General features: G+C 39.5%; 3 protein-coding genes across 5 annotated transcripts; all 3 read right to left on the minus strand.

The window, feature by feature from the left end:
• Nucleotides 1-4,454: 4,454 nt before the first annotated feature.
• LOC133909536 (probable envelope ADP,ATP carrier protein, chloroplastic) lies at nucleotides 4,455-7,780 on the minus strand. Its single transcript, XM_062352009.1, has 10 exons — nucleotides 7,246-7,780; nucleotides 7,084-7,140; nucleotides 6,393-6,455; nucleotides 6,248-6,304; nucleotides 6,059-6,142; nucleotides 5,804-5,872; nucleotides 5,627-5,739; nucleotides 5,352-5,521; nucleotides 5,108-5,186; nucleotides 4,455-4,983 (listed from the first exon to the last, which is right to left on the minus strand). The coding sequence occupies exons 1-10, from the start codon at nucleotides 7,627-7,629 to the stop codon at nucleotides 4,884-4,886; spliced, it is 1,176 nt and encodes a 391-aa protein (XP_062207993.1). The 5' UTR covers nucleotides 7,630-7,780; the 3' UTR covers nucleotides 4,455-4,883.
• Nucleotides 7,781-9,470: 1,690 nt separating this feature from the next.
• Nucleotides 9,471-13,324, minus strand: LOC133909546 (uncharacterized). Its single transcript, XM_062352020.1, has 4 exons — nucleotides 12,879-13,324; nucleotides 11,038-11,131; nucleotides 10,865-10,969; nucleotides 9,471-10,182 (listed from the first exon to the last, which is right to left on the minus strand). The coding sequence occupies exons 1-4, from the start codon at nucleotides 13,052-13,054 to the stop codon at nucleotides 9,853-9,855; spliced, it is 705 nt and encodes a 234-aa protein (XP_062208004.1). The 5' UTR covers nucleotides 13,055-13,324; the 3' UTR covers nucleotides 9,471-9,852.
• A 9,557-nt stretch (nucleotides 13,325-22,881) lies between these two features.
• Nucleotides 22,882-26,937, minus strand: LOC133909555 (RNA-binding protein P-like). Of its 3 annotated transcripts, none has more exons than XM_062352048.1 (2): nucleotides 25,413-26,937; nucleotides 22,882-22,899 (listed from the first exon to the last, which is right to left on the minus strand). In XM_062352048.1, the coding sequence occupies exon 1, from the start codon at nucleotides 26,763-26,765 to the stop codon at nucleotides 25,428-25,430; it is 1,338 nt and encodes a 445-aa protein (XP_062208032.1). In that variant the 5' UTR covers nucleotides 26,766-26,937; the 3' UTR covers nucleotides 22,882-22,899; nucleotides 25,413-25,427. The 3 variants fall into 3 exon arrangements, with proteins under 3 accessions (XP_062208032.1, XP_062208024.1, XP_062208016.1); XM_062352040.1 differs by lacking the exon at nucleotides 22,882-22,899 and adding an exon at nucleotides 24,104-24,408; XM_062352032.1 differs by lacking the exon at nucleotides 22,882-22,899 and adding an exon at nucleotides 24,104-24,408 and having other exon boundaries at nucleotides 25,428-26,936.
• Nucleotides 26,938-27,833: the final 896 nt, after the last annotated feature.

Raw genomic sequence — 27,833 nt, forward strand, 5'->3', positions numbered from 1 at the left:
AAGACTCTGAGCTCATCCAATTCAAACTTCTTGAGTTTCAACTTCTTGACATCTCAACTATGAGCTTCTCTGAGCTATCTAGTGCTAGAATTTCATAAGTGTGTATCAAACCAAATCTAGACTCACTAGGTCAAACTACTACTCTTAGCTCATTTTTATAGTATGGTCAAAAGACTAAGGAAATAGACATATACTACTCTAAGTGTCCTTTATCTTCTTTATGACACTTGGAACTAGAAGATTCTTAATCTTGACACACATATCTTTTAATCGTCCATATAATCGCTTTAGGGACCAAACATACCCAATTATCATTACGAACTAAATTTTTGATTCCCTTCCAAACAAATTGTTAGTCACAATGATGCGATTATCATTAATCACCGAAACATTTATCACTTACATAGGAGCTAGATGATACAGTGGTCAGGTAGGACTCATGGTGTAAATAGTTCATGCTTTCTTCTATAATGCAATGGCAGAGCACCTGTCCAAAGTTCAGCAGCATGTGTGTGTGAGTTTGTTTCAGCAGCAAGTATGTTGTGTCCAGCCTTGGTGTTTAACACTTGTGAATCAATGACTCCATGATTATTGCAAAGTTTGTGTATGAAGTACATCTCCTGCTTTTGGTCTACTGTTTCTTACAAATCTTGAGCCAAAACAGTTGGCCACAGGTTATGATGTTCTCAAAACACAAAATAATATGTGCATAAAGCATAATTATTTCTGAACAAATATGCTTCATATGTTCCACTCCTGATCTCCAGGCATTCAGAAACATAAGAGAAAAAGGGCATACCGAAACAACTAGTTTTTCTCACATGACATAATCCAGAAATGTTGAAAAGGAGAACTCATCCCCTTCCCAGTGTTGCTAACTTGTTCGATAACCTTTTTTAACAAGTGCAAATGGAAAATTACAGGATCATGGTGCTATCAAAATATATCGAAGAATGCCTAGTCCTTAAATATTTCATGATTTTCTGTTTTATCGAAATGTAATTTTCTAGCAGCTGATAACAGTGTCGCATTCTGATCAACTCCAAGTAAAAGACTTGTATATACTCCTTGGATGAAAGGAGCAGCCATGGTCGAAGAATCCTGATACATATTGTTTGCAAAGTTTGGTATTATACCATTAACATCTAAGCTTGCATCAAAAGATCCCTGTCAAAAAATACAAAACTGTTTTAGAACATATAAATTATTGCAAGATAATAACGAGCACAAGTCATCTGTCTTAGCATCAATTGCATTGGATCTTCTCCCACTTCTCTATTGTCTGCTACACTCTTTAGATCTTCTCGTACAGAATGCACATATAAAAAAAGTAAAAGTGTAACTAGCTATACTACAACGCTACGAGGAAAAAAGACATGTTAGAATGGGTAGCACTACTTTTTTCTTATCAGTGTTCGTATTCTTCCCTTTCTTCTTTTCAAGTATATTTCTTAGTCTTTTATTCTTTGGATCTTTTACCACATGAGGAACTCTAAATTATACTTTACCTTTGAATATGTCTCCAACACATTCATTAGAACTTTAAGAAACCCCACAAGATTTCGCATGCATTTTGCTTAGTGAATTATCTACTTCCAGGTCCAACTTATCTATAGCTTTCTCCAGATCATCAAGAAGTTCTTTCAAAATTGAACACTTCAATGCAATAGATTTCGCCTTTCGAGAGATACGTGCAGCATGGGTTTTCAAAGTTCCCTGGTTACTTCCTTGTTTCTCAATAAAGAATCCTTGTTTTGCATATTTTGTCCATTTGTTGAGTATATACTAAGATGGCAAGATGAAAACTTCATTGATATTGAAGACTCGGAGAGCATGCTTGCACAATATACCTATAAGATAGGTAAAGAATTTATTAGCAATTTGTAACCTAAACTCTAGTGTAATTCTAAATGTGTATACATACCAATGGATTCATATTGTCTGCAAGAACATGTTATGGTCATATCTGCGAGTTAAAGACAACTACTGCTTCATCTTGAAATTCTATAGGCATAACCTTGTAAGTCATGATTGTCCCTTCGGTTTGTAACAATTTCATGAGAAAGAAAATTGCTCTTTAAATTCCTCCTCAAAATATGATAAACCCTCCTTGTATATGATTCAGTTGTAGTCTTCAACATAAGTAACTTTGAGATATAAGTAATCGTGTTAGAGTGGCGTGACTTATAGTCTGCATCCAATTCATTTTCATGAAGACTAGCAGCACATTTTTTGCATTCTTCTAGGAGTTCTGAAAGACAAAGTTTTCTACAAAACCTTTTCTTAAAAACATTATTCATAACTTCACCCCTTTGAATCGAGGTCATATTGGCAGTAAAAGAGTCACGGAATACAGCCACCAACTTCTCCCATGATTCATATAAGTTTTTCAGCCATGAGTTCTCCTCAAGTTTGTATCTACTCAACAATTCATACCATATCTTGTTGAAGTGCACCACTGACCTATTTTCGTAGACACATCTCTTAAATTCAACAAGAAACTGAGGATGATCAGGAATTATATTACTAAGATGTTTAGCAGCATTTTGAAAAATGTGCCACAAATAAAGACGATGGCTTGTATTTGGAAATACGATGCTAATTGTTGCTGACATGATTGCGCATTGATCGGTGAAAAATGTGCTAGGATGCTTGCCAGGCATTGATGTTAGAAATGTGTTAAAAAGTCAAACAAATAATTCGGCGGACTCATTAAATAACAGTGTAGCCCCAGAAATAATTGTTTGTTTATGATGATTGATTCTAAGTAGTGGAGCAAAAGTCATTTCAAACTTGTTAGTCTAAAACATGGTGTTAAATGACACGGCATCACCAAAGCATGCATAGTCCATGATAGTTTGACCATCTGCCCAAAAGAAATTAGCTATCCAATCATCTTTCTCATCTAATTGTATGGCTTAAAAAAATATAGTATCCTCTAATGCTTGTTCTTCAAGTATTCTAGCAGCTTTTGCGCGTCATTGGATGCCAAGTACTTTTTGAGCTCATGACCAATCTAATTATTACAATCCATCCGTGAGAAGAGTACATTCTCAGATCCTTCGTACCACTCCTTGAAAAAAACACTTGGGCTGGCTTTATTCCAGCTTCTCGCATTTAACTAATTAGATGTTTATTTGATTCTATAATACGTCTTTGAGATCTCAACTTATGTGCCTTATTTGGACTAGGAAGATAATGATTGTGTTCGCGTACAAGCTTTTGCAATGTCCAAATTCTCTTCCGACATAAACTAAACTGAATACAAGTAATGCAAGACGTCCTAGTAGTAGCATTTTCTTTTGAAGTTTCATACGATGAGTGAGTACCTCGTTCTCTTTGGTTACTGCAAACTATATGTTTTTGATATATAATGACATTTACTCTCCGCCTTATGTTACTCTTTCTAATACTAAACCAGATCTTTTTGGCATACAAGTTGTACATCTCATATCCATCGGCCTTTGATTTAAAAGCCATTCCAACTTGATGAACAAGTATAGTTCAACCATGTTTGTCATCCACCTACAGTACAGACCATGTTTGTCATCCACCTACAGTACAATGGGATAAAATTTAAATGATCGAACTACAAAATGAAAAATTATATTAGACTCAATTTTGTTAGCTCTGGTTTACCTCAGCTGGCGAATCTTGAGGTGCCATGTCATTGGGAATTTCCTGAACTGTCTCAACTGTGAGGATTGAGGATGGTGTTGACAGTGGATGGGTTGTACATCAGTGAAGATGAACCACAACTACCCGGCTCGTCGTCGCTGCCTAGCTCGTCGATGTGGGTGGAGGACTGCCTGGCACGTCGGTGTGGGTGGAGGTCGCCGCCGCTCGTTGTCGGTGCCCAGCTCGTCCCATCAACTGATTCCGTCTGCACAGCGGTGGGAGGCGTGATCTCGCTGGAGAGTTTTGATGGCATCAACACATGGATCACGGTACCATCACTTGTAGCCTTGGAGGGCATGATCTCGACGGCTGTGGCTGGCTCGACCATCGACAACGACGGTAGCAGATGCAGCCCACAACTAGAGCAATTCCTTTTTGTATGAGGCGTTCCTTTTTCGTGCGCTATGTTTCCTGTGGAGTATATGACATACGTACGCACGACGCCAGACATGCGTACATGACATAGAGATTTTTTTTTCCCAGAGGTATACCTCCAACCAAACACACCCTAAATAGAGTTCCAACACATCATGACCAGCAACAAAATGATACATTTTCCTCTTATCCTCTCCCTAAGCTATACCTCATTTTTTTCATTTCATCACCTCGCTACTTCTCTAGAACAGGCTGGCGTCCAAGACAACAATGACGAATAGATGGTTCACAAGGTGATGCCGACCAAACTCCAAACTTAATAAATTCGTCCAACAGCGAATCTCAAGCATTTGGTCTGGGATGTACAATATCAAGATTACCATAGCAGTCAACCCAACCTGTTCGGTAGAACAAAGATGCTATTTCATTGACAAGGAACCTGTTAGTAGCCAGGGTGCTCCATGCTATTCCATTGTTCTGGCTATGAAGTACATTGTAGTTTTTGAAGAACATATGAGGCCACTGGTCACACCATCTTCTATTGAAATAAAAAAGACCTGCAGGGTGAATGCTCCTACTGACGCAAGCTAAAGCTATGCTGCCACTAAAAGAAATCAATCCAGAGAAATCAATCCAGAGCCTTATTTCCTTTCCTATGCCTCCTCTATCTCTAGCAATGTAGGATAAAACTGAAAAGGAACAGAAAGATGTGCTAACTAAATCCTAAAATTAAAATATGGCCCCAAGAAATGAGGAAACATAGCAAAATGGAGTATGCAAAGAGGCATGCTTTCTGCCCAAGCATTAAAAGCTTGAATAAGGGTCCTTCCCTAGCTTGTTTTCTCCTCATTTTCTTGCATTAATTTTTCCAGCTCCTTCTGCCCAGTAGATATCAGTGTCTTCACCGTGTCAAACGCAGTCAGTTTAATGCTGCATGGATATAAAAAACTTGTGAGCAATGAATATTTACATGCATTGTTAAATATGTCACTAGCTATCAGTATCGCCATTACCAAACCGAATATTTTCGCCACAACAGTGAACAAAACGGTACCTGCTATTCGGTAGAGTTTTTAACGCATTTGGCACAAAACCTCTATACAGTCCAATTAGACCATCACGCTCCACAATGCCTGCATTTGGCATTAAAACAAAGTTAAAAGTATTTCATTTTAGCCTATAAAAGGCAAGATCAAGCAGCAAGTGAGCATGCAGATAACAAATAATACAGTTAACATTGCAAGATCAAGTGAATGTTTTGTATTCTCCATCTGCTCATGTAATGCTTGCATAAGTACCTGGAATAGCATCAAAGATTGTATTGTATGGTGTGCCTTTCATCTGCATCTGTCTTCTAACAGTGTCCAGTGGATAACACATCAAAGTTGCAAATGTTGCTGAAAGAAGAGCAGTTGCTAGAGATGTTTCTGGTCTATTCTTGTACTTCTCTGGTACAGATTTCTTCATTCTAGTACACCGAAAAGAATATCATTTAAAAATCTGACGTAAATATCTAACTTTCAGAGGAGCTTTTGTGTATCATAGTATTGATATACAGTACAGGGAATCTCACAAGTCAAAAACACAGAAGTTCACAGCAATGTAAGGTGCAATTCCTATAAGAGATGGACCCAGGCCACCATAGAAGGAGACCAATCCTTCTTCTCTCAGCATGTTAAAAGCAACCTACAAAGTTCTCAGGTTATACAAATTTCCAAAAACAGAAATTTGCACTTACAAAAGTTGTTACCTGAGACATAGTGCTGTGTCCAGATTGAACTGCTAGCCTGAGCCGGAGAACATCCAGTGGGTAAGTTACCTATCAGCAAGTACAAGTAGAAAGTTCAGAATGTGCTAAGAATGGTATTCTGCGAATTTTGACGAAGTTTATGTGCCGTAACGAATTAATGACCAAAGCACAAACCAATTATGTCCAAATCCCAACATCTAATCAAACTAGAAATACAGGGACATTTGTTAGGAAGTAAGCAAATAAATAAATTACAAGTGTAGATGTCATGCCCGCGCAAGCACCAGCAGCAAGTCTCCCAAACACAGTAAGCTCTCCATCCTTTCTCCGGAAAATTTTCTGATTACAAAGCAGTAACATTGTAAGAGACAGAAGATGTGGAACAAACAATTGCAAGAATGTAAAATAAATTGGTGAGTAAGTATAACAAGGAGTAATTATGACCTTGTAAACTTCATATGAGAAAAGTTGCACCGCGCTGTAAGGAATTATGCGAATAACCTGGAGCAGTGTATGGGGAAGAAATGGAATCAGCAGAGAACTACAAGATAAACCATGCATGATATGCACGACGGAGAGTGTCAACCACCTGTGGAAGGTTGCCTTTCCAGTAACCCTTAAGACCCTCCTCCTTTCCTATGTCTGCAATAGCCTACGTAATTGTAGATGTATCAGATTACAGTATTATCTAAGGACGTAACTCAGTATCGCCTATGAAAAGAGATCAAAAGATAACTATTTCACCTCTCCTCATGTTATAAAATATAAATTTCAAGTTAACCCATCCAAGAGGAGAAAAAAGGGATTGTGCCCATGATTCATGCCTATCTCTAGGATTAGGATTTCTGACTAGAATAGGATCAATAGTGGCCATGTTTGGATTACATGATAACTAATTGACCTATTATGTCAATTCAGCAATCTAAGCCATGTTTGGATTACATGATAACTAACTGACCTATTATGTCAATTCAGCAATCTAGGGACTAGGACAACCTACTTGAATCTCAGTTCAGATAACTATATGGGCACCAAAGGCTTCATGACAACCATATCTGTACATAACTGAGCACAGTACACAATGTTTTAAATAGGAGTTGCTAATTGTGATATTAAGTGTAGAACCACTTGAACCATGCATGACAGCATGATAGCTCTTCCACAAAGGATAAAGCTGCATTTGTGAATCCACTGCATTAGAGTGAAAGTATAAAGTTTCATAGCATCGTATCAAAACTACCCAGAATAGAGGAACGGAAACTAATTGATTGCATTGTTACCTCGAGGAATCCAACCCCCTTCTTGGCGCTCTCTCCTGCCACCCGCACGCTATGCGTCTACAAGAAGAATGGAACACCAAAACGTGGGCAAGACGTCAGCCACACGGCAGCAGCAGGAACCAAAATTCAGAGAGAGAGAGAGAGAGAGAGAGAGAGCCATGCCTGCATGAGAAGTTTGACGCGGTCGAGCGGCGCGGTGACCGTCTTGGCGACGGCTCCCGCGGCGGCGCCGGCCGCGAAGAGTGCGGCGCTGTTGGGCACCAGAGCCAGCATCGCCAGCGGGTGCCGCACCAGCTGCGCCACCGGCGGCAACTCCCGCTCCTTCTTCACCTCGCCCCCTGCCACCCCCTTCCCCTCGTCTCCCCGGACGACAGCCACCTCCTCCTCCCCCACCGCCTTGACGGCCTCGCCGCCCCCGCCCTCGCGGACGGAGAGCGACGCGAAGGCGGGGAGCCGAGGGCCCACGCGGAGGAGGGACGACGACGGGGCCCCGTGGACCCGCGGCGGGCGCCACGAGTCGCAGGCCTCCACCCGCCGGCGGCTCATCGGGGGTTCGGCGGCTGAGGCGGGGCAGCGTTTGCCTGGATCTGCAAGCCCGCGGGAATCAGGGGGAGAGGAATTGAGGTGGACAAGGGAAAGGGGAGGGAGGAGGGGATAAGGGGCCAAGGGGGTCTCCACTCTCGAGGAGGGAAGTAGGGATATGTTACTGTTAGTACTAGTCCTTGTTTAATGGCTAATCCTGCGAAGTTTTTTTACAAACTAAGACCTCGTTCGGTAGAACGAGCTGATTTTGCGCTGGAATCGCTTTCAGTGCTGCTAAATAGATTAATCGGGGAGTAATTTTGTATCAAAATCATTTTTGTTTTGTATAGCGAGGTGGAAGTTAAAAAAACTAGTTTTCACTTGATTCCTGACTAATTCTCCTCGATTTCAACACAATATTATCTCAGGAATCACTTCCACTACTAACATACCAAACAATTTTACAAATAGAATCACTTCCATCACAGAATCACTTCCACCCTACTTCCACTACAGAATTACTCTCACCACAGAATTAGAGCTCTACCAAACGGTCTCTAAGTATCCGTAGATTATAAAAAAATATAAATATTAAATATTATAATATTAATTATAAATTTAAGATATAAAGATGTACATACGTGATGGGAGCGTCACAGAACGAATACATTGGAAACGATATCATAGTTTGATTTCTTCGAAGAAAGGAAGATTATCTACTAATTTTTTACCTTATTTATTTATTTATTTATTTTTATTAGTAAAATATATCATATATCTATATTTAATAACGAGCTAGAGAGGCTAGAGAACAATGGTGAATGGCAAAAGAATGAGCCAGAGACTAGAGAACGATGATAGATGATAAAAGTAAATAAATTATTCAATTTTTAGATATTTTTATTAGATAGATAGGGAGTAAAGGAAGAGATGACACAAGAATCAGCTCGTATTTTATATAATAAAGATAATCGTGCATCTTCCATCGTTCTTGTTTCAACTGTCGTTTTGAAAGAAAGAAATGCTTTAGAAACTTGTAGGTTGTAGTAGGATTTAGCTTCAATTTGAGTTGTGTCTAAAAAATATTTTTTAATTCATCCAATTAAAAAGGTTCTTGGTCTCATTTGTAAGGCATTAGTTGTAGTGTGAGCTGCCCCACTATCCCTACTTTGGTTTTTAATTGTCTGTTTACCCTTGCAAAATCCCGCTTTATACAATTGCTGTTGAAATTTGAAATTGAATCTTTAAGTTGCCCTAGTGAAGACTAACACCGTTAAAGTCTCAACAAAAGACAACAATGCTCCTACCTTCTTTCTCGTTTTCTTCTCCAACTCATAGATGCCCACATCTAAAAAAACAATACATGCCCACCGCCAAAAGAAAACAAAATGCTTGTGTGCTTCTTTTACAAAAATCGCTAAATTGTCTCAGGACAATAAAAGAACGTAGTTTTTGTCTGTGGGACGCTCTTATGTACGATATTGGTTGGCCCTATAACACTACGAAGTCGTAGTTTTGTCTGTAGGACAGTTGAGAATGGGCAAAAGAACCATTGACAAGGTCTAAGAGGTACCACATTGATAGCTAATTTCTATTATAATAGAGAAAAATGTTACATACAGCAAGCAACAAAGGTTACAAACCATAAAAGTAGTTTTCATAATGAACCTATTGCCACCGATTTCATACTGCACACTTACGGTCAAACCAAAAATGCATGGCCATCACTCTAGACCAACTTATATTTTCAGTTGAAATATGTTCCTTCTTTTTTCTTCGTTGTTGGGTGGCCTGACTCGTGGAGAGATTAGTGACTAGACAGTAGACAAGAATGAAAACAGGGACACGTCACCGCATCGCTTAAGGACTCTTGAATGATGACAATCAATTCCAACCAAAAAAATATTTTCCCAATAACCAAAGAAACAAGGGACAAGCCCTTGCTATAGCTCCGGCTCCAGCTGCGGTGTCCTTGCAAATGGTTTGTCAACTCACCCATCCAAACACTTTCAAGTTCATTTTCTTCCTCTGCATCACTCTTATCAAGATCGCAAACGGATATACCCCCAGTAAACAGCAAAAGACGGAATGTTTTTACAAGGAACGTGAATAACATAAGTTAACCTACAGAAGAAACTGATATCTCTTCAGGTTCTGTAATCAAGAGTGCTGAGCTGAATGGTGTCCAAAGTATTTCACAGCCAACTTCTGCCAGACACTCTTCAGTCTTCTGCACCCACATCTCTTCTATTTTATAGATACGATATCAGGGAACACATGTTCAACTTCGGTCCACTTGCTACCGATTGTTTCTGCCTCGAGCGCATCAATTTCATAGCGCACCTCCTCCATATGCTCATTTATGCTGGTTACTACCTCTTGCACGCCCTGTATGGCTTCCTTTAGGGCACCGTCATACTCCGCGTCTGCCTCAGCATCCTCAGTGCCAGCAGCCTCTGTTATTTCCTTGACGTGCACACACACATGTTGAGCCAGATTGTGCGACCTGCAATGCTCATGGTTCACCAGGCGTTCCGAAGGGCGGCCAGCTTTCTTCAACACCTGAATCTTTGCTGTCTTCAGGAATTATGGGATCCAACCAGGAAGACAATACATATAATTGATTAGTGACTGAAGAAAATGTTGATAACAAAGGTCCAGAAAAAAAAGTGAAGTCAATGATGGGAACAAAGTTGCATCTATCACAAACCTTACGCAAACTAGCTTACATTTTAATTTAGGGCAGTACCAAAGGAGGATAGATAAGTTAAAGTACTCAAATAAGTAGGGGTTGAGTAGTTAGAATTCAAAAAAAATGTGGGTATAGTTGTAAGGGCTTAACGGGCTGGTATACTTATCAGGCATAGTAGTAAGAGGTTGGAAACTTGGAACTGTTATCACGCAAAGACAAAATAATTCTTGTCACTGTAACCATTGAATGCATATCAACTTACATTGAAATACAGGTACAATTTTGAGTTTGAAAAGCATGTTATATTGCCTTTAAGGGGTAGAGTTTAATTTCCTTAAGTAGTTAAAAATGACTTGGATAAGCATGAGAAACATAGCAATGATTTCTTATGTGTTAATGACTCCTTCAATAATAACTTTCCTAGGCTATAATGAAATGTAGAACATATAATTACTTTTTTAAGAGGAAAGCATAAAGTCCTTCGAAAGAAAAACCTGAACTCTAATTATTTCAAGGACATTTATATCAAATTCCACAGGGCAATACAAAGTGCACAAGATAGCTTACCAAATGCAACTTTTCTTTTTCATGTGCTTGAACACCCTTCAGTAAATCGGCAAGATCACTACGACAAAATTTTGGCATTGAGAGGAGGGAGATAATTTCAAGAACCTGCAGAAAAATATATTAGATGTGGCAATTTTTTAGGGATACGATGAAGATGAGTGAATAGTACTAACTTGTTTTGAGCAATCATTGAACTCTGCTGTAATATTCCCACAGAGTTGTTGATAAGCCAATTCCCCTCCATTTGTCATATATTCAGAAAATCCCCTGAAATGTTCGCAGTGAATTGGCGAGCAAATCATAAGCTTAAACAGAAAGAGAACAATAGCCATTCAGTACATTTCATACAAAGAGATTCCAACGCAGTCTCCATAGTTATGTATGAAGAAACAGTTAGGTTGTGTATCGAATTTGAGTGATTCAAAATGACACGATGTTTAACTCACTGCTAAACTATGTTAACCTAAGTACCTAACATTATATTTATGATTAGCTGCTCTTATTAGCAAAGAGAGTGATGTGATTTGTTCTATATACATGAACCATACTAATAGAGAAATATAATGATATAGGCAAGTTCCTGTCGTTGTTATAGTTTCAGTACTTCTAGGCTTATAGCATTATAAAAAGGCTAGTCTTCCGGATACTGTAACACTATTCCAGGAAATGATTCTCCTTTTATGAATATCTATCACACCATGAAGCTAATTTACCTTGTAGGTGAAAAGCAAATAAATATTCTTTACGGCTAGAGCAACAACCACAAATCCAAGACATTTATGTAACTAGATAGGAGCTGATCTCTTGCATAATAGATCTGAATGTTCTAAAATAATCTGTTGGGCAGTGTATACACAAATTGGAATTACTGAAACTTAATCAGCAGTGTTCATGACAGACAGAACTCCAAATCAACATTAGGATGCAGCTATCAGCACCATCCTATATTACTTTTAACATCAAACAGAAACCATTCCTTTGTGTAATACTGGTGTTATATCAGAGTATAAATGATCCTTGTCTACTTTCCAACAGCAGAGAAGACTACTGCTAATAGAAAACCACTGACATTTCACTCCCAGTCTGGCCCTTCCCTTTAAAACTGTCTTCAAGTTCACCTGGCGTCTGATCTTCCTCCATAAGCTATCAAATTGACACAAAAATATGAAATCTCGACTCAGAAGAATTCTAGGCCTATTATGATGCCTTCTTCTATGACAAAAACCAGCAAGAAAGAACTGGTCAGCTCGCAAGTGACACCTTAAGAGGCTTCAGTACTGAATTTTCCTAAGTAAAATCAGAGCCAGCAACTCACCGCTAGTGTGCCTGTGTGTTACCACTGAGAACTAGGAGTTTACCATTTTCAAATCCTTCCAGATTTCTAATTCATGAGGTCATCAAGGTTTACATTGATGCCCCTTGCAATTTGAACTCTGTCCGAATCACAATGATCCTCTAAAACAAGCACTTGCATAAAGCAGACGACAAGATGGGACTACTCAAACCATCCCAACAAATAACTCAAATAAAAAAAGTGCACCAGAAACAGAAGCTGAAAGGAACGCGTGTGAAGCAGCAATCTCACCGTGGGGGATGCTAACAGACAATAAGATACGAGAAACTAAAGCACCAAAAAATTACACTTTCCGATGTCAAGAGTGCGGATGCTGGCAATATGGTTGGGGTCAGCTGACGACAAATCAATAAATGGTATGTTTTTGCCCACAAGAGAGATTCGCGTAGCATTTTTGCCCATTCTGTAAACCTCGATCGCGTCCTGGTCCTGGTAGTTGGTTTCAGACGTCGATTCAGGGTTGCATCATGTATGGATCCTACTGTGCCTGAACTTGTTCTACGCCCTAGCAAAATGCACACGGCTATCCCACGAGACGAGGCAAACTCGCAAGACCGTATCTGGCCTACCGCACCACGCAACCCAAACACTCCACCAGAAATCTCTCCCGACATTACTAGGGTTTAGTAGGGACGAGCACAGTCGCACGGGTGCCGATACCTTCGGAGCTTGGAGTAGGCCTCGGCGCGGCGCTGCTGAACGGCGAGGAACCCGCGGAGCAGCCCCGACACCGCCGCGGCGTTCCGGCCCCCGCCGCCGCTGGCCTCCGCGCCCTCGGCCCCGTCCGCGGCTTGTATCGGGTGGTCCTCCGCCATCTCGTCGCCGTTGCTTGCCATGGCTCCCCTGCTCCCCTTTTCCTCTCTCTTGGCTACCGCCTCCGCTCGTTGGCGACCCCGGGACCGCAAGCCGTCCCCTTTCCGATTAGGGTCCGTTAGGATCCAGGATTGGAGCGGGTTTGGGATTGTAAACTAGAACAGGATTTGGATCGCCGGCGGAAAATATCGGGTGAAGGCGTTCGAGCAAAGCGCCTTGACTAGGCTGAATCCTCTTCTCCGTGTTCTCGCCGGGACGCCGGTGTTCGTTCACTTTATTTTTTTTAAAAAAAAAACTAAGACGTAGACGCAGACGCAGACGCACGCCATCTCTTTTGGTTGTCCGAATCTCGATTAGCCTGATCTAAACCCTGCTTATATCTCCATGTAGATCTAAAAAATATCATCCACAACCGATTTCTGTCAGATCCAAAATACTTCATGAAATATTTTTATTCTTTTCAATGTTCCAATAATTCCACTTTACGATTCTCGTCATGAATAAATTCTCAAGATCATTCGTTTCAGGACGATATTTTTTCTTTTTTTATAAATTTTAAAAAAAACTATTGAAAATAGAGAAAATAAAAAAAATAAAAAAAAACGAAATAAAGAAAATATAATTAGAAATGATCTTATCTACAACTAAACACACCTCGTCATCCTACAGATGTTCCTTCAGTTGGCACTACCCAGGGCCCAGGAGACTTTGATTTGCGATACTCGTAATCTAACACGTCGAGTAAATTTCATAAAATCAGAAGAGAATTTCTTATTTACCAAGGGGGAAAAGTTATTATTTCACCTATGGCATCGAAAAAGTTGTCATTCCCTTAACTGACGGCGTTAGACCATTGAACTTGTCCGTTTTTCAAGAAAATAGCAAAGAGATTTGATCGAGCAAGGATGAAGAAAACGAGAAAAATTCTTATTTACTATCGGAAGAGAAGATAATTCTTTCTGTAATATTACACGAAATGAACTTTCTTATTCACCATTGTTTTTAATTTTTATTTTTTTCTTGTCACTGTCGCTCTTCTGATCTACAGAAAAGACATATTTACTTTTGAGGAGAAAAATAGCAGTCTCAGGCGTAGCTGTCAGCGGCAGAGCTCAGGTCATAAACTCCTCCTGGAAGAAGAGAGTGGAAAGAGAAGCTACGCGGGGACCGCATCCTCATCACTGACATCCACACTAGCACTACGACTCCATCGCTGTTCGTCGCCGATAGCCACACCTGAGGTCGTCCTCCTCCTTCCAAAGAGTAAATGCCTCTTTTCTATAGGTCAAATGAACGACAATGGTGATGAATAAATAAATATTAAAAGCAGTAACAAATAAGAAAATTCATTTCGTGAGATGGCACAGAGACAATTATTAAATCTTCCGATAGCAAATAAATTTTTTCTCAAAGAATTGATTTACTCTCATCTCTCTCTATCTCCTGGTCCTTATCTCATCTCTCTCTCCTTCCGATTTCCGATTTGATTGATTTGGAATTTGGTTTGTTCGATTTGAATGGCTGCGGCAAGTAGGAAGTAGAAGACTGTTTGAGATGGGAGCTACATGAAAAAGATGGATTAGTGTAGAGTGGTGGTCTTGCATGTTACTAGTTATTATCTCATAGATAGAAGTGGCAAGGAAAGGAGTGAAAAAATTATAACCAATGGCGTAGAATGGAAGGAAGAGAGCGAAAATCAGAATCAGTGGCATAGAAGTAAAGACAATTTTTCCAGTGACCCGAAAGGAATGACAAGTTTTTTTTGACAAATAAGAAAATTCTCTCTAAAATCATAGGGTTTCGTGGTTTGAGTGTCGGAAATCAGGGCTCTTGTTTTGGATTGTCTGGCATGCTACTTGCAAACTTGTCTAGGCGATGAGACATCATGAAACCAACAAAACACGACACCTAGAATTAAACCACACATGTCAAAAGAATGTACTTAGTGAGATCAGCTTTTGGTTGCCGTTTTGCATGTTTTATCTTTTTGTTCATCTCTCGTCTTGACAGATTTCCTTATCATTTACGCACCTAGACGACAAGGACAACGCCTGACTTGGCCACCGGGCTGACTGGGTACAAATAACTCTCATCTGATTTTCTTTCGACGACAAACACTACCAGCGATAGGTGTCATAACAGCAATGGACACGAATGAACTTGGGTAAGAATAGATCTAGTTTTCCTTAGAAACACCGTCGTTCACACAAAAACACCAATTGATTGTGGCAACCAACTTTGCGTTGTTGTGGTCATCACCAAAGGCATCACTGATAGGTGTCATAAAAACGTTTTGGTTCTAATTTTTTCTAAAAATATTTCTCTAGTCAATTAGAATCATTTTATATGATCGTTTTGTTAGTTGGATATATTCTGATTCTCAAGATAGGATGTCAGCTATAAATGAAAAATAAATAATTTAGAAATAGGAGAAACCATATTTTGATTATTTCTCCCTCACTGTATAAAAAGAGAAGTATTTCTCCGTTTCAGATTCGAATCACTTGCTAAAATCATCGTTTGGCAAGGATCCCGCTGATTTTGATCAGAATTTGAAGCGTTTGTTGCTGCAAAAGCATCCTCAATTCGCATAGACACCCGTATCTGGTTGGAAATTTCAAACATCTAATCCACGTGCCTCGTAGCACATGACACTCAATCCGTAAGTCTTTGGGAATATAACACTCACACCGCAAATTGCTTCATTCCGTGACATTCTTCATTTTTTTCCATTTTTTTTTTCTTTTCATTGATTTGCACTTGAGTTCCAAAAGCACCCTTCACACACTTTGTTTAGGCTCAACCGAGCCAAGTGTAGAGTCGGACCCTTTTCTTCCGATCCTGGCTAATGTTACCCATGAAAAAAGAAGAAGAAAGAACCAGTCCCTATAGAGGGACTCGGTCCCCCGACTCGTGACTCCTCGTGACCTAGGGTTCGTCGTGGGAGGAGCGACAATGGCCAAGGGGCCACCACAACAAGCACACCAGATCGGGCAGCTCGCCCACGAAATCGTTGTGCGAGCAAGGCAACCGACACCAACCAGGTGAAAAGAAAAGGGTAAAGGGGAAATGGGATAAAAGGAAGACTGTCACAAAACAAAACAATTCACAACCCAAATGTTACACTGTAAAAAACTATGGATTGAGTGTCATATGATACGAGACACGCGGATTGAATGTTATATTCTAAAATTCCTCATGTTTAACCGGTGCAACCCCTGATCAAGAGACTTCGATTTGCAGTAGTACTATATTCGTTTTTTTTTTACTTGTCGTTTAGGATATCGACACAGTCTCCAATAAGCACATTTAATCATTACTTTTGACAACTACCTTTTAGTAAAAAAGGATAAAAATTAGATGACGTTAAAGTATTTTTTATGATAAATTCATTACTATTATTTTTAAATATTAAATCATAATAATTTTATATATATTAATAATAAAAGTTTTTAAAATTTAACTGCACGTATTTAAAATATCACCTATTTAAGAACGAAGATAGTAATAATCTTACACGTCGAGTAAATATCATAGGGCTTCGTGGTTTAAGTGTCGGAAGTCCGGGCTCTTGCGCATGTTTGGACTTTTGTCTAGCATGCTAATTGCAAACTTGTCTATGACAAGTGGGTCCGAGAGCATCATAATTGTGGCGCTCCGCAAGTATGGCTATCAACCAAACGGTAGCCACGTCCGGTCATAGTTGCCAAACAATATACTATTCGTTGTTTGGTGGGCTCAGCTTTCGATTGGTGTTTTGCATGTTCTACCTTGTTCGTCTCTCATATCAGACATATTTCCTTACCATTTACTCACCTAGACGAATGGGCACAAATAAGTCTAGATTGATTTCCTGTGAGAACGGTGACATACTAAGATCAAAGTGAGTTAGAGTAAATTATGATACTTAAACACTAATTATTTTAAAAACCTCACAAGATAAATATATCTTAATTTTTATCTAAATTTGCTTTAAATTTATTTAGTGTGTCTACTCTACCGTTCAAAAGAATTGCAACTACTCTAGTAAGATAAATTGTAAGAATATAAATACGAAAACGTAAATAAAGTAGAGAGATAAACTCGACATAAGATACTTTTATCTGATAGTATCGATAGCATGAATATTATCCCTAGTTCACATTGGAGCTCCACTAAGGATATGCTCCCAATCAACACCCAATCATGACTTTGGAGTGACCAAACCACCAAGACAAGACCTCAAGCCGAATGGAACCACCAAACTACCAAGACAAAATCTCATCACTAGCATCTCTTCTAGTTACTTACCGTCATGATCACTTTAGAGCTTAAGCCACCAAGACAAGGGTCCCCGCCTATTCATACACGTGTCTTGTCGCCGCTCCACATCAAGTCAAATGGTCAACAAGCTTGAGCCAGCAAAGCTCAAGATATCGACAAGTTACCAAGACTTCAAGGTGCCGACGTACCTTTCGGTACAAGCTAGGATCACTCCTTAATCCACTCTCTAGGTAGTCATCACCTAACAACACTCTCTCTAAGCTCATAAGCACTAATTACATATTAATCTTATGCTTAATTACCTTGAATGATCACTTTAAACACTTTAATGACTTAAATGTCTTCTTAAGTGTGTGTAAGCTTCCTCTAAACTCTAGCAGCATGTCATACCTTCAAATGACTAAGTGGAGGGGTATTTATAGCTTCAAACCCACTAGCTAACTATTTTCCCAATAACTCGGGAAAGCTATTAACATCGGACGATCTGGTGTTAATAGTAGTACTAACACCGGATCATTCGGTGAGTACAACCTTAGAAACTAGCCGTTGGAACTTCACTGAATGCCTCTGTGAACATCGGACACTCCGGTGTACCTTCAAATCCATCACCGGAAATTCCGATGAGTTATCTTGAGTCATCCGAATCTTTGCAGTCTCTTTGTGTAACATGCTCTGATGCATTCATCCAATATTCATTCCATTCACACCGGACCTTCTCTCTTTTTTCTCTAAAAATGCTCAGGTGCAATTATCTTTGTAATCACTGAACTATCCAGTGAATCGATCTTCATTCTTCAGCACTTAGAATCACTTGTGCAAGAAATACTCCGATGGTCTCATACCCTATTCATCAGACTATCCAGTGAGGCTATCAGCCTCTGAATATAATGCTTCGATGAGTACAAACTACTCTACATTGGACCATTCGATGAGACAAATCTTCCTAGGACTTTTCTAACTTAATCAAATTTTGTTCCGACTACGATGGCTTCTTGATTTATTGCATCAATAAGACCTACTAACATAAATTCTTGACAAACATGTTAGTCACAATGACTATATTATTATTGATCACCAAAATCAAAATCATGACCTAATAAGACCATTTTTACCAATCTTCGCTTTCTGTTGATTGATGACAACACAACCAAAACAAGTGACAAATAATAAATGATACAAATCGTAAATTATAGAAATAAGACTCACTTGTGAATACCAATTGTAGAAATATAGCAATATATACATATCTAGATAATAAGTAAAGATTAGAAATTTAAATCATATTATACATGGAGATAACTTAAAATTAGAAATAAATTGATAATGATATTAATTGAAACCTTTAAACTTTACATATCTTCAAGGATGTGTTATTTCCCTATAAGACTTAAAAAAATATATCTAACGGTACATATTAATCTTAAAATCACATCCTATAGGATATACTCCCTTAAAAATATACATATAAATATTAAATACTTATAAGAGATATACGCTTATTATTAATAACAATCGAAAGAGTACCCTATAGATTAATTTATAGCACATAAAAAATATTAATTGTAAAACTAATATCATGAAAAATAGGTAGCTCATAAAAAAGAGATAAACACAAACAGTCTATTATATAAAAACTTATACTAAATATTGCAATAAATTAGCATAAACAAAAATCTAGGTACCATTAACTCATTATCTTTAGATAGAAATTTGAGTATATGATGATCATGATATTTATTAATACATCTAATCTTCTATTTTTAGCTTCTTTGATTGAATCTTCAGTTTATCTTGTGAGCCAAATCTCAAAATCCCTATAGTCGCATCAGGACTTTAAGACTTTTTTAAAACTCAAACCGATTGAAACTTTTTCATATTAGTGATAACTTCATTGAGCACTCAAATAGGTTGATTCCACCCTAATTCTTTCTTCCAACTATTTATGCAACCACCTTACCATTATTCTTTTTTAGCGTGTAGTAGTTACTTTTAGTCTTGCAGTTAGACTTAGTATAGAAATTGGAGATCTTGTTAGAAAGATTCATTGTTTTTTCTTCTCTTTGATCTTCTTCTTGATTTGCTTGTATTAAAAAAACTTGTGACCTTTTTAATGATATTTAAAACATATCATGATGAACCCCTCCGTAAACTTTTTTTATCATGGTAGATGATTATCTTGAGAATATTGAACATGATTCTTGCCTTTTTAATCTTGTTAAATCCTTCTTAAACTTTTCCACTTCTTATTTAAGCTTATAATTTTCTTATGCAGTAAGTTCCTTAAATGACTTAAAAAATATTCTCAGCACATATCTCATTGCAAAAAGATAACTAGATAAATCAATTAAATCATCAAAAAAGTGCAAACATCTAACTTTAGATTGAAATTAATAGAGATAGATTGTTCTAAAAAAGTCCTAAATTAAGATTAAATACACTCAAATTTTACCTTAAACTCTTCGTACTCTTTGTTTAGTTTAGCAAATTAAATTTGCTTAATAATCCCTTATAATTAGAAACAAATATAACATAAATGTTATTGAGGGTGTTAGATTTCTTAAGTTTCTTAAAGCGTTTTTTATGAGTGTTTCTTAAAGATCCTTTGTTGCTCATTAATCAAATAAAAAGATTCATCATAAGAGAAAGAATCATCAACGAATTTATCATCACTTATATTACTATCCATATATTTAATCATAAGACACTTTTATGATGACTTACACGATAACAACTTGCTTGATAATGACCTTAAAGAAGAGCTTCTCTTAAATAAGTGGATGACAAAACTCTCATCATTTGAGCTTAAATCTTTATCTTTACTCACTTATCTTCTCATACTTGTAAATGCTATAGCTCTTCCTCTTGTCTCCCTGTTGCTCTTGATCTTCTTCTTTTTGATGTCATCAATTATTGTTATTGATCTTTTTGATATTCTATCTTTTTGATGTTCTTCTCCACTTGAAAGATAAGCTTAACAACTTCAGAGTTTATTTCTTTATCACTTGATGTGATTTGCTTATCATCTTCATGACTCTCTTCATTTTTATTGCTTAATTCTTGCCTCCTTACCTTCGCCTTCATGTGTGAACATAATGCTTAATTGCTTGTGATAGCAAGATTTTTAACGTCGTATGAGAAAAAGACTTCTACCCTCGTGTTCATGGTCATTTTATAGACTGTGATCTTATAGAGCATTTAAAATCATCTTCTTAATATCGTTGTACATGAAGACTATCAACTTATACTTCTGGAGAAGAGATTTAAGTATTCTTCTCACCACTTAATCATCATCAATTCGCGTCAAACCTAACTCATTAATCTCATTAACAAAAATATTCAAACATAAATACATATCATTAGCACTTTTATAAGATAGTTGTTTAATATCATTGAGTTTAGTAACAAGCACATGATATTTCTCATTACGCATATCATTTATGCATTTATATATTTCAATAAGACTATTCCAAATATCATGTGAATTGATAAAAAAAAATACGATTAAATGTATCAACATTTAAAAATGGTAAATGATACGCTTCACTAATACATCTAATTGTCTCTCCTTATTGGTGATGCGAAGTATCATCTCTTACTCGATGACTCTCCAAACATCTAGACCTTAATTTGCAAATAACAAGATATTAGAATTTTTTAATAGAAAAAAATTATACCATTAAAAAGTGAAGCGTTATATATAATCATCATAACCTCGGACATCACAAACATATCAAGAGCACAAGACTCTAATACCAATTATGAAGTGACATCCAAGAAAGAGGTGAATTAGAATACTTAAAAATTAATAGCTTTTAAAACTTCACAAGATAAACATATATTAATTTCTATATAAATATACTCTAGATTTCTCTAATATACCTACTCTATCGTTTAAGAGAATTAAAACATACTCTAGCAAGGTAAATTACAAGAATATAAATACGAAAACATAAATAAGTTAAAGAGATAAACTCAGCACAAAATATTTTTATCTCGTGGTATCAATATCATAAATGTCACCCCCACTAAAGATATGTTCTCAATCGACACTCGATCATAACTCTTGAGCAATCAAGCCATCAAGACAATATCTCACCACTAGACTCTCTTCCGATCACTTACCACCGTGATTAGTACGGAGCTTGAGCTACCAAGACAAGGGTTTTTATATTCCCGTACACGTGTCTTATTACCGCTCCACACCAAGTCGAATGGTCAACAAGCTTGAGCCACAAAGACCTAAGATACTGACGAGTTACTAAGACTCTAAGATACCAACGTACATCTCGTTACAAGCTAAAATCAATCCTTAATCTAGACAGCCATCACCTAGCAACACTCTCTTGAGACTTATAAGCACTAATCACATTCTAATCTTGTGTTTAATTGTTTTTGGATGATCACCTTTAACACTTTGGTAGCTTGGATGTCTTCTCAAGAATGTATGAACTTCCTTTAGACTTCAGTAACATGCCACATCTTAATATAACTAAATGAAGTAGTATTTATAGCCTCAAACCTGCCAACTAGCCGTTTTCCCAACAGCTCAGAAAAGCTGTTAATATCGGATGATCTGATAAGAACAATAGTATTAACACCAGATCATTCGGTGAGTACAACTTCAGAAACTAGCCGTTAGAACTCCACTCAATGCCTCTGTGAACACCGAACACTCCAGTGTACCTTCAAATCTATCACTGGACTTTCCGATGAGTTATCTTGAGCCATCCGAACCTTTACAATCTCTCGGTATAAAACGCTCTGGTACATTCATCCGGTGTTCATTCCATTCACACCAGATCATCCGATAAGTTAAACATTATCTTCTTTTCACTGAAAATGCTCCGATACAACATATCTATGATCACCGGACTAATCTCCATTCTTCAACACTTCACCTCTGCAAGAAATACACCAATAGTCTCATATCCTATTCAGCAGACTATCCGGTAATCCGATAAGACTATCAGCTTCTAAACACAATGCTCCGATAAGTATATACTTTTTTGCATCGGATCATCTGGTGAGATAAATCTTTCTAATACTTTTCTAATTCAATCAAATTTTGTTCCAACTATGATGGCTGCTTGATATATTACATCTATAAAACTTACTAACATAAATTCTTAACAAACATGTTAATACCAATAATTATATTATCATTAACTACCAAAATTACAATTATAATCTAATAGAACTATTATCGCTATATTTCCTTTCATTGACTATCAGGGAGAAGTGTGATAAACATCAATGGACGCGAATGTACTTGGGTACGAATAGATCTAGTTTTCCTTAGAGACAACATCGTTCAGACAAAAACACCAATTGATTGTAGCAACCAACCTTGCGTTGTTGTGTTCATCGCCGAAGACACCAATTGAGAGTCCAGCACACTAACTACTCAGCCCCTTTAACAGTATCAAAACAATGACAGATAGTGGAAATATTGCACTGAAGATGTACTTGATTTCCTTAACACTTGCAATGTAAACACATTCCAAGAAAATGACGTGTCTATTACCGGAAGAAAGGGGTACGTACCAAACGAGAATTCAAGTAACAATAAAATGACACAGCATGACAATATTGCCAATCTATACCTCTGCAAATAACATAGTTGGATCAATGGAATCAAAGCATGCATATCAAGGAATGACATATATACAACTTAAATAGCTGTAAGTTTTCATGCAGGCAACAAAAACCATTAATTTTGGTAGCTAAAAATAGATAAATAAACTCCACTTGTGAGCACTGCTAGTCAAATTATACAATGCCATGATTGTGATAGTTCCAAAATGGTATTCTCATGTTGCCATGCAAAGGAATATAACAAATTGATGATATCCCTTCGCTTCTTAGAGCAATGCAATGCTTAACAGAAAACAGCTTTCCTTTTATGACAATACACGTGTGCATGTGCCCAGTGACTGACAGATGTGAAGATTACATGTAAGGCATTATGTTCTAGTGGTCTCCCACAGTGTAGAGAATAAACCACTAAACTACGACTCTTGGGTGTTTAGTACTGACTGTTTAGGAAAGCAGTTTCATCCAAGCAAAAACAACAAATGATATTTCATGAGGCAACGTTGCCCCCATCGAAACACCAAAAAAAAGTGATTGAAGTGTCAGGATTTGCATGAATTATGAGAAACGAACATCACTTGTAGTGGCAATAAGATGAAGAAAATGCAGATGTGTTTTTCGAAGGATAACACACTACTCCCTTCGTTTCGTAATGTTTGTCCATAGCCTCGGAAATATCTATCTCAAATTGTTTATCCATTGCAGTAATCAAGGATGTTTTATGATCTATTTTACTGTTATGCTCTTAAGTGCATAAATGCATTTACTCCAACACTGGTGAGTTACTTGCTCTCATCCTTGCATTGATTAGGGGTAGCATGATTATCTCACTGCATTTTTCACTCGATTTCAGTATTTTTTTGGTTTGTACGCAATGGTGAATGTGGACAAACATTGCGAAACGGAGGGAGTAGTAAACAACAAGTAATATTTCACAGGATTACATGGCATCAAACAGTAGTGTTAGTTATGTAAGACCAACAGTACAGCCAAACAAAGACCGAGCAACAGAAATAGGAAAAGCACTTCCTTTTAAAAAAAACATAAAATAAATATTTACTTGAACCGCTAAAGATTCTCTATAACTAACTTTATTACTTTATACAAATGAGTAAAATCCATCTTTGTTCAGAAATTGATCCGTATGGCAGGAAAATTAGGATAATAACTAACATGGCATTTGTGAAAGCAGAATACAAATTAGGTTTGAACAAATATGTCAAACAGAAAGTTTATTGTACATTAAAAAAATAAAAAACGGTAGCATTGTTAAATACCGCAGTGCTTTAAATCCAAACGAAGTCTTTTACAATAGTCTTGCAAGCCACCAGATGGCCTTTTGAAAACCTAAATAGTTGTACAAAGCACTGTTTCATTTTGAAACGATAGGTAGAGGCAAAGTTCATATGGAAACTACCACAAGAGTTTTGAGTAGCCAGAAACAGCTTAAAAGAGCAAGATTATAAATGCCAAGCAGGAACATGTAGAATCATCTGGCCACAGTAAAATAGTTACAACCATCCTGTCAAATAGCAAGATGAATATAAATAAGTGAAATCGTTCTAAAAGAATTAGTATTTGTGTATGCAACATAATTAACCTTTCAATAAAACATAATTTACAGTTTGCGGTTTGGACTAGCAGTTCAAAACAAGTAACAAGAAACAGGTTACAGCAGAAATAATGGCTTACAACTCACAAGCTGAATGCAGGCACTCTGCAAATGCATGTAAAACAATAATAAGAGCAAAACTGAGTCACAAGAAAATGATAGGACTTGTCATGAACCTCAAACGTACACTTGCAAACGAAAATGACCTACCAAGCATACTGCATGCCCATAGCTGAACTAATCTATTACAAGTCACAAGCTGAATGCAGGCACAATGCATATGCATGTAAAACAGTGTTAAAAAAACTGAGTCACACGACAACGTAGGACTTGTCAGGAACCTCAAATGTATGCTTGCAAACGATAATGAGCAACCAAGGACACTGTATGCCAGATGGCTAAATACCTTAACCTCTACTGCAATGATCTATCCATACTTCCTATTAACATTTGCCAGCAATTTACTAATTTTATTCTTAGATATCAACCTCCACTGATAGCATAGGTAGCCCTTATACAGCAAACATGAAGACAATTATTGAAAAGACTTACAATAACACTAGCTAACAATTTTTGAGTCACAATTGAAATATTCTAATCTCTGACCTAGCAGCAGGCCTACAGTTTCAAATAGCTAAACCTTTAATAGTAACTAAGTGAAATGTCTGCCAGGGGTATGCTAAATTTCATCATAAACACCTGGTTGTAACCAGAAAAACATAAGAAAATATATCTTACCTGGAAATCAATGCAAATGAATTATTATTTTAAAATAGTTTATAGAAGAACGGACTAATATCTACAAAAATGCAAAAATAATTTCTGTTTCAAATAAAGTAAAACCACAGCACTATTTTTGTATGCAAAACAGACATCAGAAGTATGTGTAGCTTCCGGCAGCAAGGGTGACCCACCTACTAAAATCTTACCTAATGACCCATGTAATTTCTTCCAGGACCTCCTGACGCTGCACCCCCATAACCACCAGCAGCACCATATCCACCGATATAACCACCTGGCATCCCAGGAACACCACTACCACCCAGTGCTCCAGATGCCCCCGGCTGATGCATCCCTGAACCATTAGCACCAACACCCAGGATGCTATTCAGACTCAGCCCTGCCCCCTGGGTGGCAAGCAAAGCTGTCAAGGCCTGCCCCAGAGCAGGATCCACCCCTGGGGCAGCAGCGATACCTCCAGGCAGTGAAGCCAAGCTGGGCGCTAGAGGTGACATCGCATGGCCAGCACTACCGGGCAGAGAATGACTAGTAGCTCCATAACCAGCAGCCCCCTTGTTCCCACTTGAAGCCCCAGCACCATAAAAGCCTCCAGGTCCTCCTGATTTGTTATTCTTCGGCCCATCGATCGCCTTCTGGCAGTGCAGCACAACTCCCTCAAAATGCTTATGCGGCTCCTCAAGAGCCTTCCTGGCACTCTCAATGGTCTTGTACACAAAAAGAGCAAATCCCTTGGGCTTCCCAGTGACCTTGTCAAGCCCAAGCGGGCCATCCTCAATCTCACCATACTTCTTAAAGAACTGAAGCAGTTTCTGCGGGTCGATATTTGCACCAACATTGCTAACAAAAATTTTGCGCTGGGTGTACTCCGACACTGGTGGCAACTGCAACTGCAACGGAGCAGGGGCTGGCACAGGGTTGTTGACTGCACCTCCAGGTGGGACAGGGCCAAGAGAGGCGAGCTGGCAAGCGGTGTTGCGGTTGCCGATCTTCTTCTGTGGCTCGCGGAGCGCGGCGCGGGCGCCCGAGCGGTGGCGGAAGAGGATGAAACCGTATCCCTTGCACTTGCCCGTGTTGCGGTCGGTGACGACCCTGAGGTCCTCGATCTCGCCGTAGGGGCTGAACGCCTCGGTGAGGGTGTCCGCGGTGGCGTCCCAGCCGAGGCCGTGGACGAAGATCTTCCGCTGGGCCGGGTCTGCGTCGGCCACGCGACGGACGGCGTCGAGCACGTCTCCGTGTGCGACGGCCGCGTCGCGGAGCAGCTCGACGAGCTGGTCCTTGGGGAACAAGTCCAGCAGCGCCTGGATCGAGGCGGGGTTGCTCTCGTCCTCGTCCTCGTCCTCGTCCTCCACCTCCTCCTCGACCTCTACCTCCTCCTCCTCCTCGCCGCCCGCCTCCTGGGGCTGCTGCTCCTCCTTCACGGCCTTAAGGGGAATGGGGGCCGCAGCTAAGGTTTCAGGCTGCAAGGAGGGGGCCACCTGCACGGCGGCGGCGGTGGATTTGGGCTCGAGCTTCCGTTTCTTGCCCATGGCGACGGGGAGGCGGCGAGAGCGAGATTTTTGGGACGATTGCGGGCTAGGGTTTCGACGGATCGGGAATGGGGGACGGGTGAGGAATGAGGACGACCTCGCCGTCTCGCGGGTAGTTTAACGGCGGCGTCGGGGATGGCTTGTCACTTGTCATCCTGTCACGGCAGGATCAGAGTCTCTGTCGTGGGCCTGAAAGGCTGAAATCAAGAGGAAAAATGTAAGGTCCAACGGAGCAGCTCTATCACCGCCTGTGCAACGAGTCACCGATCGTTCGCTCCACCATGTTGTTCTTACGCTCGGTGAGTCTCCTATACCCGACCATCGCTGAACGCTCGGTGAGTCTTCCGGTATCCTCGCGTATCTGCCTAGGTAGCATGTAACTACCCGAGCTCTCCCTCTTAGCACGTAGCTATGCTCTTATGTCCGCCGTCGGGCAATCCCTCGTCACTGACGTGCGTATGCGTTGTGTGCGAGGTCGTCTTTCATACCGTGATGTCCAGAGTGTCCTTGGCCCCTTTTATTTGCAGGGACGAAGCTCGTTGAAGTGGGGAGGTGCTGCCCAAGCTTCCTCTGTCGCCGCCGCCCTCTTCGACCGCCATCTAGCACTGCTCCGATCACCACCGGCCGTCGATGAACCCCTGGACGTGTTCCCCATAGTACCTAGGTCGCTGGTGTGAACTTCGCGTCGAAGGACTCTGGCGGAGGCGCATCTCCAGTGAGCTTCCCAGTGCGCGCCGCCGTGGATTCTTCACCGCCGTCTGTCTTCCCCTCCCCTTCGCCGCTCAGCTGCGTCGCACGCAACGCGCGTGGCTGGGCCACCATCAGCGCACTGCTCGGCCTGGCCGAGTAGGCTTGGCTCGGCCCAGTAGCGGATGACCTATCAGGATGGCCCAGTCGCCCAAATGTCGTGTCCTTGTGGGCCGGCCCAGCTTCTCAGCCCATTAAAATCGGCCAGTCCAACTGAAGTGGGCTAGTACTGTGCAGCCCAAACTCGGTCCGGACCCGGCCTAATCCGAGCCCATTTTGGCCCAACCAGTACTGTTCATGTGGGTCCCACTGAGTCACCGT

This window comes from Phragmites australis, chromosome 1 (genome assembly GCF_958298935.1).
Source record: "Phragmites australis chromosome 1, lpPhrAust1.1, whole genome shotgun sequence".
Classification (NCBI taxonomy): Eukaryota; Viridiplantae; Streptophyta; class Magnoliopsida; order Poales; family Poaceae; genus Phragmites; species Phragmites australis.